General features: G+C 39.6%; 1 protein-coding gene across 10 annotated transcripts in view; it reads right to left on the bottom strand.

The window, feature by feature from the left end:
* Positions 1-19368, bottom strand: part of MYO1B (myosin IB) — a 192011-nt gene that overhangs the window by 46279 nt on the left and 126364 nt on the right. For all 10 annotated transcript variants that reach the window (XM_021075958.1, XM_021075964.1, XM_021075961.1 and 7 more), the window contains exons 8-13: positions 17532-17630; positions 16278-16381; positions 13205-13352; positions 12812-12930; positions 7396-7482; positions 6675-6740 (exon numbers count right to left, since the gene is read on the bottom strand). In XM_021075958.1, coding sequence (XP_020931617.1) covers positions 6675-6740; positions 7396-7482; positions 12812-12930; positions 13205-13352; positions 16278-16381; positions 17532-17630 — 623 coding nt within the window. The remainder of the gene's footprint in view (positions 1-6674; positions 6741-7395; positions 7483-12811; positions 12931-13204; positions 13353-16277; positions 16382-17531; positions 17631-19368) is intronic.

The raw sequence follows: 19368 nt of genomic DNA, 5'->3' as shown, positions 1-19368 counted from the left end.
AACCCCTAGCTTGGGAATTTCCATATGCCACAGGTTCAACCCTGGGGGGAAAAAAAAAAAAAAAGACACAAAAGAATGCAAACATCTATGATTTTCAGAAAATTAAAACTCTGGTCACAGGTATAGCTGCAGCTTACACAAGTCCAATGCATTTCTCCATTTATACGGCCATTAAATATTCACAGGGCTTCACCACTCCTCTTTATAAAATAGCTAAACTGAGTCTAGGAATCATTACATGAAAATGAAGGCTCCAAAGCAACCTGATATCCTGGGTACTTTTAAGAACTGGGAACCTCCATCCCTGAGCCGGGCACTCTCTTGCACAGGCCAGTCCCATGAACTTAAGTCTCCCAAAGAGGAAGTAGGCAGGAGCTTGTTCCCATGAAGGACTAACCTCCTCTCCCTCCCGTTTTCTACCCATGCCCCATGCATGGAATTTTCTCCTCTGTCTAACACACATCCCTAACAGGTCTATCCTGAAAGACCAAGGGATAAAACTAAAACTTTCAGGGAACATCTTTAAACAAGTACATCCTGGATTTTCCATTAGAGAATTCCCTTAAATAAAGCTCAGAACCTTCCTCACCCTTACTGGACTGCTTTAGAAAACACAAGTAAACAGCAAGGTGCCTGGGTTCTATACCATTTCACACTATACTTATGAAGTGCAGTAAGCACTCACTATATTTAGAAGCATACAATACACCAACATTTTAAACTCTAGAGCTTCCATCAAGAATTCTAGAGTTTGAGCCCATCTTAGGATGATGGATGGGAAGGAAGAATATTATGTAGGAAATGGGGGCATTTCAAACACAAAGACGATGAGTTATTTCAGCAAAAAGCAGTGTTAGTTGCATATTTAATTGGTATTTCTCATAGTTCAACACTTCCGTTTGAGGTCAAATTTTGGATATAACAAGTTGGGAGAGGGTTCCATATTTTTTGCACAATGAAGTCTCTTGCATAATAAATGAAATAGTATATTTATCTACAAGTTATAAAAAGTTTGAATGTAACAGCACCGTTTTAGAGCAACTGAGCCACATTACTGCTTTAAAATGTGTTACTGTGCTAGCAAAGATTTAATCGGCGGAAAGCTCTTCGGCATTCTCCAATTATAACACTATTCTTACAGAAAATATATAATGTCCTTAATAACACATTTAAAAAAATCACAATGTCAAGAAATGGGCCCTCAATCAAGAACAACCTTTTTTTTTTTTTTTAAAGAACTTAAAAAAAAAAAATCCTCAAAATAAGACATAAATATTTAACATCATATATTCGCCTTCTCAGACATTTCCAAAATTGAATAGCTGGCTGAAGCTATAGAAAACTTCCCTTTAAATATATAACATTTTTTTCTCCCAGACACATACTCAAATATGGTCAATTTTAGAAAAGTAGCATTATAGTATATATATATATATCATATATATATGATATATATATATATATATCATATATATATGATATATATCATATATATATGATATATATATATATATCATATATATATGATATATATATATATATATAGGCTTTTTGTCTTTTTAGGGCCGTACTCACAGCATATGGAGGTTCCCAGGCTAGGGTCTAATTGGAGCTGTTGTTGCCGGCCTACACCACAACCACAGCAACATGGGATCCGAGCTGCGTCTGTGACCTACGCCACAGCTCACGGCAATGCTGGATCGTTAACCCACTGAGCGAGGCCAGGGATCAAACCTGGAACCTCTGGTTCCTAGTCGGATTTGTTAACCACTGAGCCATTACGGGAACTCCCACATTCTTAGATATTTCTAAATAGGCTTTGATTTTAAAAAGTTGAAGCAAAAGCACTGATGAATAAGCATATATACATTATGAATTGTATTAATTCTCACCATTTTCATTCTAAAATCTACATGGTCTCTTTCCTCTTTAACTATAAGTTCTCTGGCATATGAAATACAAGATTAAAGGCAAAAAAAAAAAAAACTGGAACAAAAGGTTCTGCCTGTAACTAGAATCAATTTTCTTTTAAAATATTTTAGAAAACAAATCCTATAATCATGAGACAAACTTACCAGTGGGCTTATCACTGACACTCCCCCAACTATTAGAGTGTTCTATTTGAAACAACCATTGCACCCAGACTATCATATTCTAACTAGATATATGGCCACATTCAAGGTATTTCCAAGGGTAAGATGAATAAGTGCCCAATTCAAAATAACTAGCATTTTGCCTGTACAAAACTAGTTCAGTCATATGAAAAAAAAATTCAGCCACTACTGTCCTGCTTTGGTTTACAGGACACCAATAGATTTCCCCAGCAAACTACCTGTCCATTTAAGACCTACCAGATAAGTACCTAGAAAAACATTAAAGCAATTTAGATTGCCTGACATTGTTTTGAATTTAATTTCGTCATTTTTTTAAAAGAAGAACACTTACTATTTTATGGAGATGCTATAAATATTCCTCAGAAACCCTAAGGCCATGTCTTCAGTTATAAGATATCCAAACTTAGCTTTGTAGAATTGGAGTGTCTGGATTATAATTCGCTTACTCTGCAAAACCGGTTATGTTTTAACAGGATTTATAGTTAGATATTTCTCCTCAATGAATTTTTTTTTTTTTTTTTTTTTTTTTGGTCTTTGTTTAGGGCCACATCCTGCAGCATATGGAGGCTCCCAGGATAGAGGGTGAATCAGAGCTACAGCTGCCGGCCTACACCACAGCCACAGCCACGGCCACTTGGGATCTGAGCCACATTGAGACCTACACCACCACTCATGGCAACGATGGATGCTTAACCCACTGAGTGAGGCCAGGGATTGAACCTGCATCCTCATGGATACTAGTCAGGTTTGTTAACCACTGAGCCACGAGAGGAGCTCCCTCCTCAAAGAACTTTAATTTACTTCACCTTATTTTTGGAATCAGTGTTCCACTAATCTGTTTTCTAAGCTGACATCAGATCACATGCGGCCAGCAAGGCAGAGCTATTCACCCAGCTAGCACTGGAATGTTGTGCAGTCAAATCCACATGTCATCATCCCATGGTTTAATGCATCAGTTTCCCTCTTCCGTTTAGAGACAGACCAAAGTAAATGAAAGGTTTCCACCAGCTCAGCTGAAAAACATTCTCATGAGAACTGTCAGTAGGGTCAAGAGGCAGAATTAGAAACATTCCAAAAAATTTTTTTCTAGTGTCCTGTCCAATTTTTAAAGCAATGCCCAGGGCTTTCCAAAAGGCAGAACCTTAATTCCTGCAGTCAATTTTCACTGAGGAACAAAGGCAGAATTTCCTCTATACTCTTATCAGTTTATTTTCAGTTAAGCGGACAGTATCCTAGAAATTTTCATCTTTGCACTGATGTGGATTCTGAGTACTTCTCCCAAAGTCATACTCTAAGCCTTTGTACTTCAGCTTGTTGTACTTTTAGGTCCTTAATTATCTGGCTTTCTAGTGTTCAACCCTTTAAGCTTCCTGGCATTTCCATGTGTTACAATTTTTCTGAGAATTCAGAAAAATATATGATGGCAAATAGGGTATTTATGTGAATACATTAAAAGAAAAAAAGAGCTTTATAAATCTGTATCAAAAAGCAGGTAAAAGTATCTTACAAGTGCCCAACCGAAGAAAAAAAGTACCCAACCAAATCTCTACTCTACCTTCCCCTCCAAATAAGCTGATGCATAAAATAAATAAAACATATATTAGATTATTAAAAATCAAGATGCTTGGAAGATCAATCTGAGGCAGTTTAGACAGGAAAGTGGACAGAACAATTAACTCTAATGAAAACAAATCTTAATTTGCTCAAGAAATTGAGGGAAAAAACATAAAGCATTTACTGCAAGGAAATTAATTTCTAATGATTTTATGGCCATCTTAAGATTTACTATAGACATATGACTGGTTGGATGTGGCCCAGGCTGAAAGATCAGTTTCAAAAGAGATCAGTTTAAAAAAAAGGAACCTATTTGGTTTTAAGGATATTATATATACACAGATTAGGCTTAGGTCAGGATGGACGGTAGGTAAGGTGGGATGTTTTACAAAGGCCTCTTGTGCAGAGGTCAAACAGCAAGAACACCACATATACTGGGAATTTATAGTTCACTCTAAAGATCTCTGTTTGCAAGACAAGCTGGTCTCAACCTTGACTCCAACTGGAATTATCTGGGACTTTAAAATACTGCTGGTGGGAGTTCCCATTGTGGCTCAGCAGTAACAAAACTGACTTAGTATCCATGAGGACGCCAGGTTCGATCCTTGGCCCTGCTCAGTGGGTTAAGGATCCAGCATTGCCATGAACTGTAGTGTAGGTCACAGACACCTGGCATTGCTGTGGCTGTGGTGTAGGTCAGCAGCTGCAGCAGCTGCAGCTCTGATTCGACCCCTAGCCTGGAAACTTCCATATTAAAAAAAAAAAAAAAGAAGAAGGAATCTAGCTTCCTGATTAGAGCTTCCTACCAGATAGGATGTGTCCTGAGCGGCAAGAGATCCTCCATCCTCGGGCCAAGACCAAAATCCCCTTGCAGACAAGAAGCATCTCCACTTTGTTTACCACTGGCTTCTGGCTCACATCAGGCACTGTTTAAGTACTAGAGAAATGACTCCCTTGCTTATACATGGTCAAATTGCTCATGAGGTTAAACTCAGTTCCCTGAGGGCTCTGGGGGTCTCTTTTCCCATGGCTAATCAGATAATACTAGAAGACGAAGCCAAGCCAATGACCCATCTAGACACCGCTACCCTATTAAAAAAAAGCTTCCATGTACAGTGACATGACATGAAGCACATGCCCAGTGACTTAAGGATCAGTCAATTTCTTCAGGCAAAATAAAAATAAGTTTCTTCTGATTGTAGAAATATCACCGAATATGACCTTTTTTCTTCTCACTTTATAGTGAGACCTCTGCTTTTGCCCTGTTCATGAAACAGCCTAAGTAAAGGTCAGCAGTGTGCCAGGTAAGAAATCTTTTCCCTGGCCAACTGTAAAGAATGACTTTGACATTTAGGGTCCATTTAGTGGCAGTAACCTGAGGTCTTGCTAGAAAGAAACTAATTTTAGCACCATGACTGTTGCATTTACCCCAGCAATTCTCTTAATGTGCAAATCTCAAATTCTTCCCTTCCAGCAAGGGGCCGGAAGCTTTCCCTTGCTGAGTCTACTAAAGGGGCACCAACGTAAGCAGACATTGTGCCTAAAGGCAGTTCTCTAGGGGCAGCACACAGCCCAAGGGTGCCACACTCTGCCACTGGCACACAGATGAACTCCAGGAAGGTTCCCCATGATAGCCAGGAGCTTGGAACAATGATAAAGGTGCAGAAACTGAAAGCATCAGGGACTGAAAACATTTGGTTTTCTCCCCCTTAATTCCAGATATTGTCAATTACATGAGTTTGGGGAGAAAAGTGAAGAAAAGCCCAGTAGAAGGCCTTTTACTATGGACCAAGGAGGCCTAAGATTTAGGTCCTGAGTCTGCCATTTAGTAGCCATGTAACTTTGGGAAAATCATTTGACCTTCAGAGCCTCACTTCTTCTGTAAAGAAGAAATAATAACAGCAGCGACTGCATGAGGCTCTTGTGGCAATTAAATCAGACAACATATATATAATATTTACCACAATTCTTACACAGAGTCAGCCCTCAATAATTATTTACCACTAGATATTATATACAGGACATGATAAAGCAAGGAGAAGATACTACCCCCAAATCAATGTTATTAAAAAAAAAAAAGGCATTGACTAGAAAGGCCTGGCTAAGCTGCAGGGAATGCAGTGGTGTTTCCCTGTGATTCTATGAACTTAGTAATCTGGAACATGTCAAATCTTTGGGTGGTCATTCTTGGTAGGGACTGGTTGTTTAAAGGAATTCACAAATCATTAGTTGTGGAGAGAATTAAGAAAGGAGGAGTCCGATCCACTCATTATTTTCCTGAACTAAAATACCACTCCTAAAAGTGAGAATAGAGCTTTAAAAGGACTTTAAAGCAGCTTTTAAATGTCAAAGTTAACAAGAGGGTAAAGAAGAAATTCAAATATAAGTTTACAGTGTTTAAATATTTAACTTGTAACAAGCATGGAGTTTTTTCAAAAAATTTCATTATGAGCTTTAGCAGACAATTTTTTCAACCTTTGCAGCAGAATTCATATTGTGAATGAGATATGGATAAGGTCATCTAATCCAGACCCTCTCTGGATGAGATATGGATAAGGTCATCCAATCCAGACCCTCTCTGCCTGAGTCCAGCAGAGATGAAGTGACCAGCTCTGACCAGGCCACAGCCAGCACCTGCCTTTCCCATTCGTGGTTTTCTCATGGCACCATCCTACCTTAATTTCAAGCAACTTACAGATGAACAGATGACTACAGACATAATATCCATATATGTGCTGGAAATTTCCCAGTAAGAATTTTGTACCTTCAAAAGTCAAGGACTAATACAAGTAGTCTTTTTAAATAGTACTGGCTCCAAAATGGTGGGTCTCTGCACTTAAAACATACACACACGTACACAAGTTTTGTTAACATCTTTATAAAGGTAATTTGTAGATTCAGAGTCACATTAATTATATTAAATGTTGTCTATAGAAAATGTGATTTAATTTCCAACCTTTCCACAGTAATAAAGAGAATACAATTTTTTTTAAAAAAGCAGCTCACCTCAAAAATTTCGAAGCCATAAATGTCCAAAACACCCATGACCTTCTTTCTTACTTTTGTTTGTGCCTGAAAAAATTGTTTCAAATTGGATGGTTAATTTAAGCATGAAATATAATACTAAAAGCAGACCAAGGAATATAATAGACTTAGAAGTTAACTGTGTTCCAGAACTAGGAGAATATAATTTAGGTTTTTTTAAACATATGAGAAAGGACATTGGTATAGGATCTTTCAGAAATTTTAATAACATATAACTTATTTAAAGAAGGCACTATTATGCCTCTGTATTAGGTGCTATATTAGATGCTTAATCATAAGAAAGAGATCACTGAATCTTACAACAGGTAGGGTCTTTCACAACCACATAGTCCAATACTCTCATTTTATTGAAGAACATATTAGTAGCTAGAGAGGTCAAGAGACCTCTTTAGCCAAGTTGTGCACAACTGGTTAGTAGATGAGACCCACCCAGGAGCCAGGGGTGCTGCCTCTCAGAGCAACTCTGCAAAGACCATTAGACTATTCATTAGTGAGGTTTCTTTTAACACACATGACAAAACAAAATAGATGGAAGGCTGACAAATTTCAATTCTATAAAGATATGCTCTTTTCAAGGAACAATCAATTGCCTAATGATAAAATTAAGACAGCTTTAACTTAATGTTTATACTCTGAATACCATTTATTACAACTGATTTATTTGGTTGCAGAGATTGAGTACCTTAATGCTTTCATTGATTCGATTTACCAACCATGAAAACAACCTGCTGTAGAGGTTTTTGGCCAGAGCATCACGGGCATAATAAGCCTATTAAAAAGAAAAAGAAAAAAACTCAGTACCCACAATTACCACAATGCTTAATATCAATAAAATAGTGAAGATTTTTAAAAAATATTGAAAGCTCTTTTATTTCAAATATCTTTTCAGAACATTTTTACTACGGTCTGGATGAACAGTCAAGTCATTAAGAAAATTAAGCAAATTGTTTATACTCAGTTACTATATACTTTTTTGCACATCCCAGGAAACTAATTCTGAATTTACAAAAGCTTTCTCCATAAAGACATTCATTTCAACGTTATGGAACCAAGAAAAATCATGGGCAACTTAGAAGTCTAACAACAAGGGCACAAGTAAAATAAATAAATAAGCACCCACTGGAAGGGCAGTTAAACAGTCATCAAAGAATGATCATTATGAAAATTAGAAAATGAAATGAAAAATGCTTGTTATATTTTATGAAAATTTAAAAATTACATATTTAATATAATGACAACATGTAGGAAACTCAAAGGAAATACATTAAAATGATTTTGATTGATGGGATCTGTATATACTTTGCTTCATTAAATCTTCTGAGTATTTTATAACAGTATAACAATATGTTGCTGAATAATACTTGGTATAATAAAAATAAAACCCTTTTATTTGCTTATCTATTTGTTTGAAAGTTGGTCATAGCTATCTGACAAAGAAGTAGAAGACATATGTGTCTCTGACCCTTAGAATGCAACGGCTGGAGAAAGCTGGGTTTGGTCAGGAGAACCTAACAGCCTTTAAATGTATTGGGTATGGAGGGTGTACAGTAAGTACTAACATATGTCTGACACCAGTGCTCTGGGGGAGCCCTGGAGGTGGGTGGCAGCAGCCCAAGAAGAAACTGGCCAGAGCTCCTGTCATGGCTCAGTGGTTAACGAACCTGACTAGTATCCCTGAGGATGGAGGTTCGATCCCTGGCCTTGCTCAGTGGGTTAAGGATCCAGCAACGCCGTGAGCTGTGGTGTAGGCCAGCAGCTACAGCTCCAATTCAACCCCTAGCCTGGAAACCTCCACATGCCATGGGTGCAGCCCTAAAAAAAAAAAAAGAAACTGGCCCCAGGGAAGGAAAGCTAGAGGTTTTGCCACTGTTCTTAACACTCTGGCCATATTGTATAATTCACTACCTATAAATAGAAAGTTGGGTATTAAAGTAAACCATTGTATTTTTATTTTATAAAGAACACAATTATTTGATTATGTGAAAACTCTTTCTCCTAAATGAAGCTTAACAACTTCACTTCCCTGGCAATGTTTTATAGCTGGAAAGAGAGGACATTTTTCCTTCATCTGATACTTCCGTGCTAATCCCAAACCGTTCTCCTTAAGTCTCAGGCAGCTACTCCAATGAAGGTTAGAAAATCTACCAAGAAGTTGGCCAAAAAATAAAGCCTGACTGTCCAATGCATAGCTTTGGGCAGGGGGTGGCAGAGGTAGAAGTGATCATTCCATAGCAGAAAATGTATGTAAAATGCTGACACAAAGAAAGAAACCTTAAATTAGACGAATACCGTTTCTTCTAGGTCTTCTTAAAATAGGTAATTTAAATGCTTAAAACAGTGCCTGGCACATAGTAAATCTATGGTGTATTTATATATGATTTTTGAAGTATCCTCGTCCTTGCTACTGCCCCATGAGCCTATATAATTCTTTCCCCTTTCTTCTTGTAAATTCAAGTTATCTTCAAACACGATTTATCTGTAAACAGATCCTATTTCATTACCATGTTATCCAGCTTTCTTTGTTGTACGCCATCTGTTTCCAAAAAACCACCATTTCAATCTGCAGTTGAACTCATAGTGACAACCTATTCTGGTAAACTGCTTTCTATTTTTTAAAGTGTCTCCACAGCCAATATTAATCTTCTTTGTTTCCTTCAAATACTTATGCCAGAGGTCTGGAGCTCAAATGCTTTCAAAGTTTGCATGATGGAAATGAGTGGGAAATGATGGGATCTGGGGGGCGGGGGCTGGAGGATGCATTCCAGGCTAAAGGCACCCAAATTCAAAATTTAAAAAGCCAGCTACCAAAACTAATGAAAAAAAAAAAAAAAAAAACCTACCCTTTCCTCAAATTGAGCTATATAACCCCTAGGGGCTGTCAGTTTGCCACCTGTAACTTCTTGAGTCTGATTCATGCCACCTGATCTCCACAATAATTTCCTCCAAAGTAAGCACACAAAGGTTGATGCCCATTTAAGGATCACTAGCAAGAGTGTGGAAATGAGGGAAGTATCACAAGCACTGACTCGCCATCTCAGATTCTGAGCACCAATGAACAGACTACATGTTTCTGCAGCTGCATGAAGCTCATGGGGAAAAGCCCCAGGTGAAATGAGCTTCAATGATGACCAATATCAGGCGTGGCCCAGGACAGTGCATGAACAGAGACCCAGAGTTGCAAGGATGTGGGGTCCACCCTCTGGGAGCACATAGTGGAATGCAGGAGGGCAAACCAGTGAGTCAAACCATCAGGGGGCAGGTTCCAAAGAAGTCTGCAGGAGAAAAAGTTCTGGGAAGGGAGACTCAGGGGTCTTTGTGATGGAGGAAAGCTCCCTGGATGAGGTGCCAGTAGAGGACCATTTAGGTGGTGGAAGCAATCAGCAATGACACGAGCCTGAGGGACAAGCATGAGCAAAGGCCCCTGAGATAAGCCAGGTCGGGTCAGAAGACTAAGGAGTAAGGAGGGAGGAAGTGATAGAAGCTGAATGATAACTCAGCTTTGAGTTTCTAGTATTACAATGTCAGTCTTTACTTGGGGGAAAGCTCTAAATGCCTTGGGGAAAATGAGGCATAGGGCAATAAAGATGACAATGGGGCCCAGGAATTGAAGCTATGAGGAAAAGGGAATAAAACATATCACGTCTCACAGGAATCAAAGTCTTCTAGGCACTAAGATCAGTAGAAACTAATACTCTGAATGCTACAATTAAAAAAAAATTGAATAAGGAGATGAATAATTAAGGATCTCAAGCCAAATTCCTTTATGCCAAAGGTTAAAAAGATGTGGAAAAGTATTAACCCAGCAATGCAAGGTGACTCAAGCACATAAAAGAGGTATTTGGGCCTGGTTTCTGTAGAAGATGATTAAAAGGCAAAAACACACAATAAAAATAGATTAAAAAAATATATACATATGAAATATTGCTAAAGGGCCTTTTTAGACAGATGTTTTCTCATTGTATCACTATATACTTTCACAATCCCAACTCTAGCTATTGCAATGTTCTCAAAATATGATCTCTGGATGAACAATGGCAGCAGCATCACGTCTGAACTTGTTAGAAACGCAATTTCTTCGGTCCTACCACATACCTACTGAACCAAACACTCTGGGGGTGTGATCTGCAAACCATGTTTAAGAAACCCTCCAGGTGACTCTGACATAGCTCCAAGTGAGAACCACTGCTGCAGACACCCACTGTCTTGACTTCAAATGTAACCTCTGCAGCCACAACTGCTTTGAATCCTCTTCACATATCTAAAGCCACAGCCAAGCTGGATCAATCCTTTTCTGGATACATACTCCAAACCTGGCTTCTCTTACTGTTTTCTTTTTGAGATCCCCCTTTGCCCATTTTTTACACGCTAAATCCTTCAAAGACTGGCTCAGAAACCATCCTCTCCGGAAGTCCTCCTTCACCCTCTATGTTCCTACTAATGGTCTACACAGGGACTTGTGCTCTCAACACATTTTTCTTGATAAGGTTAAGTCATTCACCACCTGACTCTGAATGAGTGGGGTTGATGTGGACAGACAGGACAGCACAAGTAGTAATTCAGGAAGACAGAGAACAGTTACAGCTAGAAAAGGATTGTTACACATCAAACTTACCTATACCTAAGTATTTCCATAGCCAAAATCACTCCCCTAAATAAGAAATCAATGTTGAAAGAAAGCTAAAAGTATGTAGGCATTCTTGGGTTAGTCGGAAAGACTAATTCAGAGCTGCAGAGAGCAAGGCTATACCCACTTTATTGTCTTACAGATGCTTATGGCTACTTGCAAGGATGAGAATATAGGTGGACAAAGTAGGCCTGAGTGGGGAGAGTCCTGGATTAGTCATTAAATTCTAACCTAGATCAGCACTAACTGGTGGGAAAATGTCTAAGCCATAGAACAAAAGGGGGATCCACAAGCTGCTAGTTATCTATGCACTCATGCATCCTTGAACCAAGGAGAGAAGTAAGCAACTCAGACTCATGCCTTAGAACGACTTCATTGGTCTGAAAATGGAGGGTAGAGAAGGAACAGTAAAAAAGGCAAGGAAGCTTCTCCCATGGTCTTCTCCAACTCCATAAATGACAACTGCATTTTCCTTATTGCTTGGGCCGAAAATGCTAGGAGTCATCCTTGATGCTTCTCTTTCCTTTATATCACACATAGCAAGGCATCAGCAAATCTTGTTGCCTCTTTCAAAACATATCCAGATGTGACCACTTCCTGTTTCACTGCTACCACCTCGTTCAACAACCATCATTATCTCTGGGTTAGCACACAACTATGTACCTGCTCCCCCCATCCCACACCAACCCCCCACCAGTCACACAATCCATATGTTGAAGCCCAGTTCTCCAACATGATGGTATTCGGAGTTGGGGTCTTTAGAAGGCAATTAGATTTAGAGGTGGTCATGACGGTGGAATCCTCCCTCAGGATGGGACTGGTACTGTTATAAGGGGATGAGGACACCAAGGCTCACTCTTGCTTTCTCCCCCCTACCCCCCACCATGTGAGTAAGAAGGTAGCTGCCTATAAACCAGAAAGAGGGCCCTTATCAAGAAGTCTACCATGCCGGCACCATAATCTCAGACTTCTAACCTCCAGAACTGAGAAATAAATGTTTTTTAAGCCACTCACTCTATAATATTCTATTGTAACAGCCAAAGTGACTAAGACACGTTCCTGTCCCCTACACTGAGCTCTCCACACTGCAGCCAGAAAATGACCCCTTAAAATACAAGTCAGATCATACCACCTGTGCTCAACTCTCCAGCCATTTCCCAGCTCTCAATACCACAGAGCTCCCTTACTCTGCTCTACTTTTTTCTCTTCCCACTGCACTTAAAACCTGCTGGCTTGCTATATAAATATATTTATTAGGTCTACTGCTTTGTCTGGCTCCTCCTACCAAAATGTTAAGCTCCACAAGGGCAAGGATTCTTCATCTGTTTAGTTTACTCTGGGCCCCCAGTGCCTAGAGTGATGCCTAGAATGCAGCATGACAGTTAATAGCTTGAAAAATAAAATTTTTGTTTCCACTTGTATTAAAACACCACAGACTTTAAAAATTCCTTTCTGGACATTATGTTTCACCCACCTGAGCCACGTTCAGTGTAGTCGAAACTTTCTCTTGCTTGGCCTCAACTGTTCGGAAGCTGAAGGCTCGTTCTAGAACTGACTGATCAATGCCAGTCAGCTCGCAAATTTCTTTTAACTCTGTTGTGGGAGGAATGGACACAAAGAGTGACTACATATCTGCTGCTAATAATCATTTTCAAGGCTTACATTGTTCTTTCTAAATCATTTTCAAACTGAACAGTGTAAAATATATAAAGCAAAAGACATTAAACAGCTGTAATTATGTTTCTGCTCAGTTTCACTAGAAAGCTTTTTCAACTCAATAAAAAGCAAGTTTTACTTTCTATATTAAAAACTGGGCAGAGGTTCAAAGCAAGTTTTGCTAAACAGGGTCCGTTCTCTGCTGACTTACCATTTTTATCTTTGATCTTGCTTTCATCTAAACCATTCACTCGAGATTCAGGCTTGAACTCAATGTTCCCCAGCTTCAACACTGCCGCCACCACCTCCAAGACAGACTCAGCTTCATGATCCATGAAACCCACAATCTGCATGGCATTCTGAGGAGGAAAAAGCACCTGTTTTTCTTCCTGTAGTTCTTTATTATTATTATTATTATTATTATTTTAGCTGCACCTGCAGCATGTGCAAGTTCCTAGGCCAGGGATCAAACCTATGCCATAGTAGCAACCCAAGCCACTGTAGTGATAACACAGGCTCCTTAGCCCACTATACCACAAGGAAATTCTCATGTAGTTCTTTATTATTTTTACAAAAATAAATCATAACAGGGAGTTCTCATTGTGACTCAGCAGTAAAGAACCCGACTAGAATCCATGAAGACTTGGGTTCTATCCCTGGCCCCAATCAGCAGGTTAAGGATCTGGTGTTGCCATGAGCTGCAGTGTAGGACATAGATAAGGCTTGGGTCTGGCATTGCTGTGGCTGGAGCTGTGGCTGGAGCTGTGGCTGGAAGCTGCAGCTCCAATTCAACTTCTAGCCTGGGAACTTCCATATCCGTAGGTGCAGCCTCCCCTTACCCCCAAAAAGGTAAAAAGCAATAAATAAATAAATCATAACAGATTTGTCTATTATAACATTTTAACAAAAATAACAACAAAAAGACAAAATGTCCCAGAATAAATTTTCCAGAAGGCAAACCTATTAAGAAGACCTGATGCAGCACCAGTGGGGGGAGGGGGGGGCTCTATCTTGTTCAGTGGTTTCCACCTCTGATTCAAGAAGCCCTGGGGTGCTTCATGGGCTGTGGTAAAGGGGGGCAGATAAAGAGGATGGTAGACGGACAAGAGGCTGAGAGCAGAACCTTAGGTCCCCACTCTGATTCCAACCTTGGCAGCTCAGTGCGTGTGCGTATGTGTGTGCACATGTGTATGATTATTTTTCATAGTGGGGTTCTGTTGCTAGAAATAAAACCAAACAAAAAGCTTTCATAACCCCCTATAAAAGAACCTCCACATTTATTTTACATGGGAGAACAACTTTGGTTTGCAAAGGTGAAGTGCCTGATTCCAAGGACTATGAGTAACAAGAAATATTCACCCGGCCATAAATTTTTATTGAGTGTCAATGATTTGCCAGGCAAAGGAATTGTAGAGCTGGTCCTGAATTCAAATTTTAAAGTCATGTCCAGGAATCAACAGGTTTCCACATGAGGATGTTTATATAATTAAAAAACATAAAAATAAAGATTATTAAAAAAAAGAAATATCTTAAGAAATGCTTTTTTTTTTTGAGAATAGCCCTAAGCTTGCATGCTTGCTTACTTTACCTATCTATTTGCCTCTCTATTTACAGAGACTAGACTTCATAGCAATGGGAGTACCTTAAGGCTTTTTGTTCTTCAAAATTTCAAACATTTACAAAATTTCAGAGAGCAGGAAAAGAACCCCATGTAATTTTCATGCACCCCCAAAGATAAACTGATTCCAAGTTTGTTTTATCTATAATCCAACCTCTCCTCCCCTCCTACCCCCCCCACCCTCATTATCACAGTTGTCTCATATGGAAGTAACAGTTACCAGATTATGTCCTAACAGAAATAATTTTCCAAGTGCCCCATAAATATAGAACATAGACTACAATTTAAAATAATTTCTGGAGTTCCTGTTGTGGCTCAGCAGAAACGAATCTGACCAGCATCCATGAGGACGCACGTTTGATCCCTGGCCTTGTTCAGGGGGTCAAGGATTCAGCGTTGCTGTGAGCTGTGGTGTAGGTCGCAGGCACAGCTCTGATCTGGCATTGCTGTGGCTGTGGTGTATGCCCGTGGCTGCAGCTCTGATTTGACTCAAAGCCTGGGAACCTCCATATGCCACGGGTATGGCCCTAAAAAGACAATCAATCAATCAATCAATTAAATACAATAATTTCTCAGGGAGTCCCTGTTGTGGCTCGCAGGTTAAGAATCCAGACTGGCATCCATGAGGATGAGGGTTTGATCCTGGCCTTGTTCAGTGGGTTAAAGGATAAGGCATTGCCATGAGATGTGGTGCAGGTCACAGATGCAGCTCAGATCTGGCATTGCTATGGCTGTGGTGTAGGCCAGCAGCTGCAGCTCAGATTCAAACCCTAATCTGGGACTTCCATATTCCTCGGGTGTGGCCTTAAAAAGATAAGAAAAAAAAAAGTAAATTTCTCAGAGTTCTCTGGTGACTCAGAAGGCTGAAAATCCAGTGTTGTCATTGCTCTGGTTCAGGTCACTACTGTGGCACAGATTCAATCCCTGCCACTGGTGCAGCCAAAAAATAAAATAAAATAATTTCTAGTGAACATAAAATGCTACTCATTCTGGTTTATGCATGATTTTTCAAAAACTGTATGTAAACATGATTTTCTGTCTCAAAACTAGGTTTGACTCAACATGATAAGACAGTTTTTCACCTGTGGAGATTAACTACTGAGCTTTGGCTATAAAAAAATCTTTAGAATTTCAGTACAATATTAAAAGTCAGGAGTTCCAGTCATGGCGCAGTGGAACCACGAGGTTGCAGGTTTGATCCCCGGCCTCGTTCAGTGGGTTAAGGATCCGGCGTTGCCATGAGCTGTGGTGTAGGTCGCAGACGAGGCTTGGATCTGGCGTTGCTGCGGCTGCGGCTGTGGCTGTGGCTGTGGCTGTGGCCAGCAGCTGTAGCTCTGATTAGACCCCTAGCCTGGGAACCTCCATATGACGCAGGTGCAGCCCTAAAAAGTAAAAAAAAAAAAGTCAAACCCCAAGATAATATAGTACGGTCCTCTGATAAACAGTAAAGTCACATGCTCCATTAAAGCATAGCTTTCTCTATAACTGTATGATTTTTGAGCTAGTAAAAAAATCAATCTAATAAAAATACAAATATTCTTACGTAATTCTAAAACCTTAGGGAGCATGAGCTACACATCAAAGAAAAGCCAGAATTATTACCAATTCTGATTGAGCAATATAGTGTTAGCCATTTTTAAAGAGCAAGAAAAGGGTTACATCTTACCCTAACGGTTCTGAAATTTGCTGCATCATCCACTCCATTCACTTTGGCTGAGTCCAGACTCAGGTAGTTGTATCTGCTGAAATCTCGCTCAAGTTTAAGCTTATCTATTGAATCACACATACAAGTTGATAAGTTACTTCAAAAAAATCTAATCATGTTTAACATCTCATTTCCTTAACCCTTCAGATAAAAAGACTTTCAAACTATGCATTGAATCAAAAAGCAAAAACTGATACCCAAATATCGGTGATACCATTTTTCTAAAATCGTCTTTTTCCCTGTTGTACATACTTCATACTCTGCTTTTTTAATATCTGCTCTTATTGAGACAGGCTCTTTCCATATTTTAATAATATAAAACATCTTCAATGTACTGTTTCCTTATAACAGGCAATTTTTGCCTAGTGATTTTCCCCCTGTTGGCTATTTGGATTTTCCCCAGTTTATAATAATAAATAAAGATCAGTGATAACTGTTTTCATACAAAACATATTTTTTTTGGATTCTTTTGAATTACTTCATCAGGATATATTCCAAAAAGTGGTGCGCCTGGGCAGTAGGCCCTGATGATTTTATGACTTATTCTGCTTTGCCAATTAGTCTCCCAGGAAGAAGCCTTCACTTTGAAGTGACACCCACAAGCTCTAAGCAGATCAGTGCCTAACAACTCTGCTGGCTTTATCCTCTTCAATAACCTTTGTTAATACATGTGCAGTGAATAAATCAGTGCTGTTTCAATTTACATTTTTTAATTAGCGAGGGTGATTTTTTTCCTCCCAAGTGTGTTGACTTTCCATAGACCTTCTTGTTTGAACTATTTGTTCAACTTATCACCACTTTGCTGCTGACAACTGGATATGCTCCTGATGAACTTACATTAATTCTCTAAAACATCCAAAGTTCAGATTTTTATCTCTTGTGTCAGCTGCAAATGTCTTCCCACTATTTTTAAATTGTCACTGAGCAACTGAATTATATTCTCTCACTTTATTTTTTAAAATTGATGATGAGCCCTTCCCCCAATTTTCAGCTCTTTTTGCAAACCATCTGAGAGATGTCCCAGAATCCGTGAGGCACGACAGGGAGAGACACCACACAAAGACTGCAAGGTGGTGAACGCCAATACACCCTGTTCCTCATGTCAACCAGATGCAAGGAAAATGTTTAAGAAGAAAGAGAAGAGCGTACGGGACACACTTCTGCTTTGGAAAATGCCGCAATAATAAAAATTAAAACAGAGAATCAGGGACTTACTGAGGAGCTCTTCAGAGCCACCAGAAAGCAGCTGATAGAACACGTGGAAGTTTCTTTCACCTCTTGGCTGCTTAACGACTCGAGATTTCTCTAAAAGATCTAAACAGGAAAAGAATCAAATCATAGCACAGTATTAACTTTACTTTCCAATACACCAGATTTCTTTCTTTCCCCCATCACTTTCTTTTCCATTAAGAAAATGATTAACAGGAGTTCCCGTTGTGGCACAGTGATTAATGAATCCGACTAGGAACCATGAGGTTGCAGGTTTGATCTCTGGCCTCAATCAGTGGGTTAAGGATCCGGCATTGCCGTGAGCTGTGGTGTAGGTTGCAGACGCAGCTCGGATCCCACATTGCTGTGGCTCTGGCGTAGGCCGGTGGCTACAGCTCTGATTGGACCCCTAGCCTGGGAACCTCCATATACCTCGGGAAGCAGCCCTAGAAAAGGCAAAAAGACAAAAAAAAAGAAAAAGAAAAAGATTAACAGAAGCTCCATTGTCAGTTCTACTTTTAGGAAGAAACACAACTCTAACTAAAACCCCCAAATCAAACAAACCTGGTTCTTTTTGAGCAACAGTGAATATGCAAACTAACTTTAACAATACATTTAACAAGCTGATTACAGACAATATAACTTTCAGGATAATATTCCCTTGGTTTTATATAAGATGACATTAGGTTCTACAATATGCAGACATTCAGTTAAATATTCATTTAAGAATTATAATGGGAAGTTAGTATTTTTTGATATTTTATGCTAAGGGCTTACATGATCTCATTGAATCCTCTCTACCATTTTGTAAGGTATAATTTCACAGATGAAAAAGCTGACAGTCCAGGAGTTTAAGAAAGATTTGAAACCAGGCTATATGACCCAAGTGCAGACTCCATCATCTAGCCACAGGACTTGCTACCAGGGATAAGTGAAGCAGAGCTTCTTGATACCTTGAAGTCTTAAAGAATGAAAGGTGGTTCTTGTTTCATGGTTTCTGGTGTCATTTGACAATACACTTTCATTGATTCCAGATACTTTTTCATCCTACAAATATGATGTCTTAGCAAGTTTTCAAACTTGTAGGAAGGGAGGGAGGGAAGCAGGAAAGGAGGGAGGGATAAACGAATCAAGCAAGCCAACCAGAAAGGCGTCACTGTGGCAGTAGACAGGGGGTGGCAGGGAATACTCCTGCCTTGAGTCCTGCTGATCACTGACCAGAGATAAAAAAGAGGGTCTGGATTCTGTGGGCAAAGGCCAAACTGAGTTATAAAATTATGAATCAGTGATCCCATTATTGGGAATTAGATCCCATGAATTCTAGAGAACAGACACATTTGATTTCCAATCAGACTGAAAGTTAAACATTATCCAAAATATAAGTCAAGGAGAAAATGATGTGCCATCTCATAGGGACCTGTCATTGAACATCTTAATGTGTATTTCTGGGATCCACCACAGCATGTGGGGAGGAGTCTAGGTAGAGTTAAAGAGTGTAGATGTGATGAATGAGAAGTCCTAGGGTGCCCCAAACATACAAGGCCATTAGTAAGAATGAAGAGATGGGGAATTCCCTTCATGGCTCAGCAGTTAACAAACCTGACTAGTTTACATGATGCGGGTTTGATCCCTGGCCTCACTCAGTGGGTTAAAGATCCAGCATTGCCGTGAGCTGTGGTATAGGTCGCAGACACGGCTCAGATCCCCCGTTGCTGTGGCTGTGGTGTAGGCCTGCAGCTGTAGCTTCCACTCAACTCCTAGCCTGGGAGCCTCCAGATGCTGTGCAGCCCTAAAAAGCAAAAAAAAAGAAAAAAAGAAAAAAGAGAGAGAGAGAGAGAAGAAG

The sequence above is a fragment of the Sus scrofa genome, chromosome 15 (genome assembly GCF_000003025.6).
Source record: "Sus scrofa isolate TJ Tabasco breed Duroc chromosome 15, Sscrofa11.1, whole genome shotgun sequence".
NCBI classification, from domain to species: Eukaryota; Metazoa; Chordata; class Mammalia; order Artiodactyla; family Suidae; genus Sus; species Sus scrofa.
Note: the sequence above shows the minus strand (reverse complement) of the source record. Positions and strands in the feature narration are given on the sequence as shown.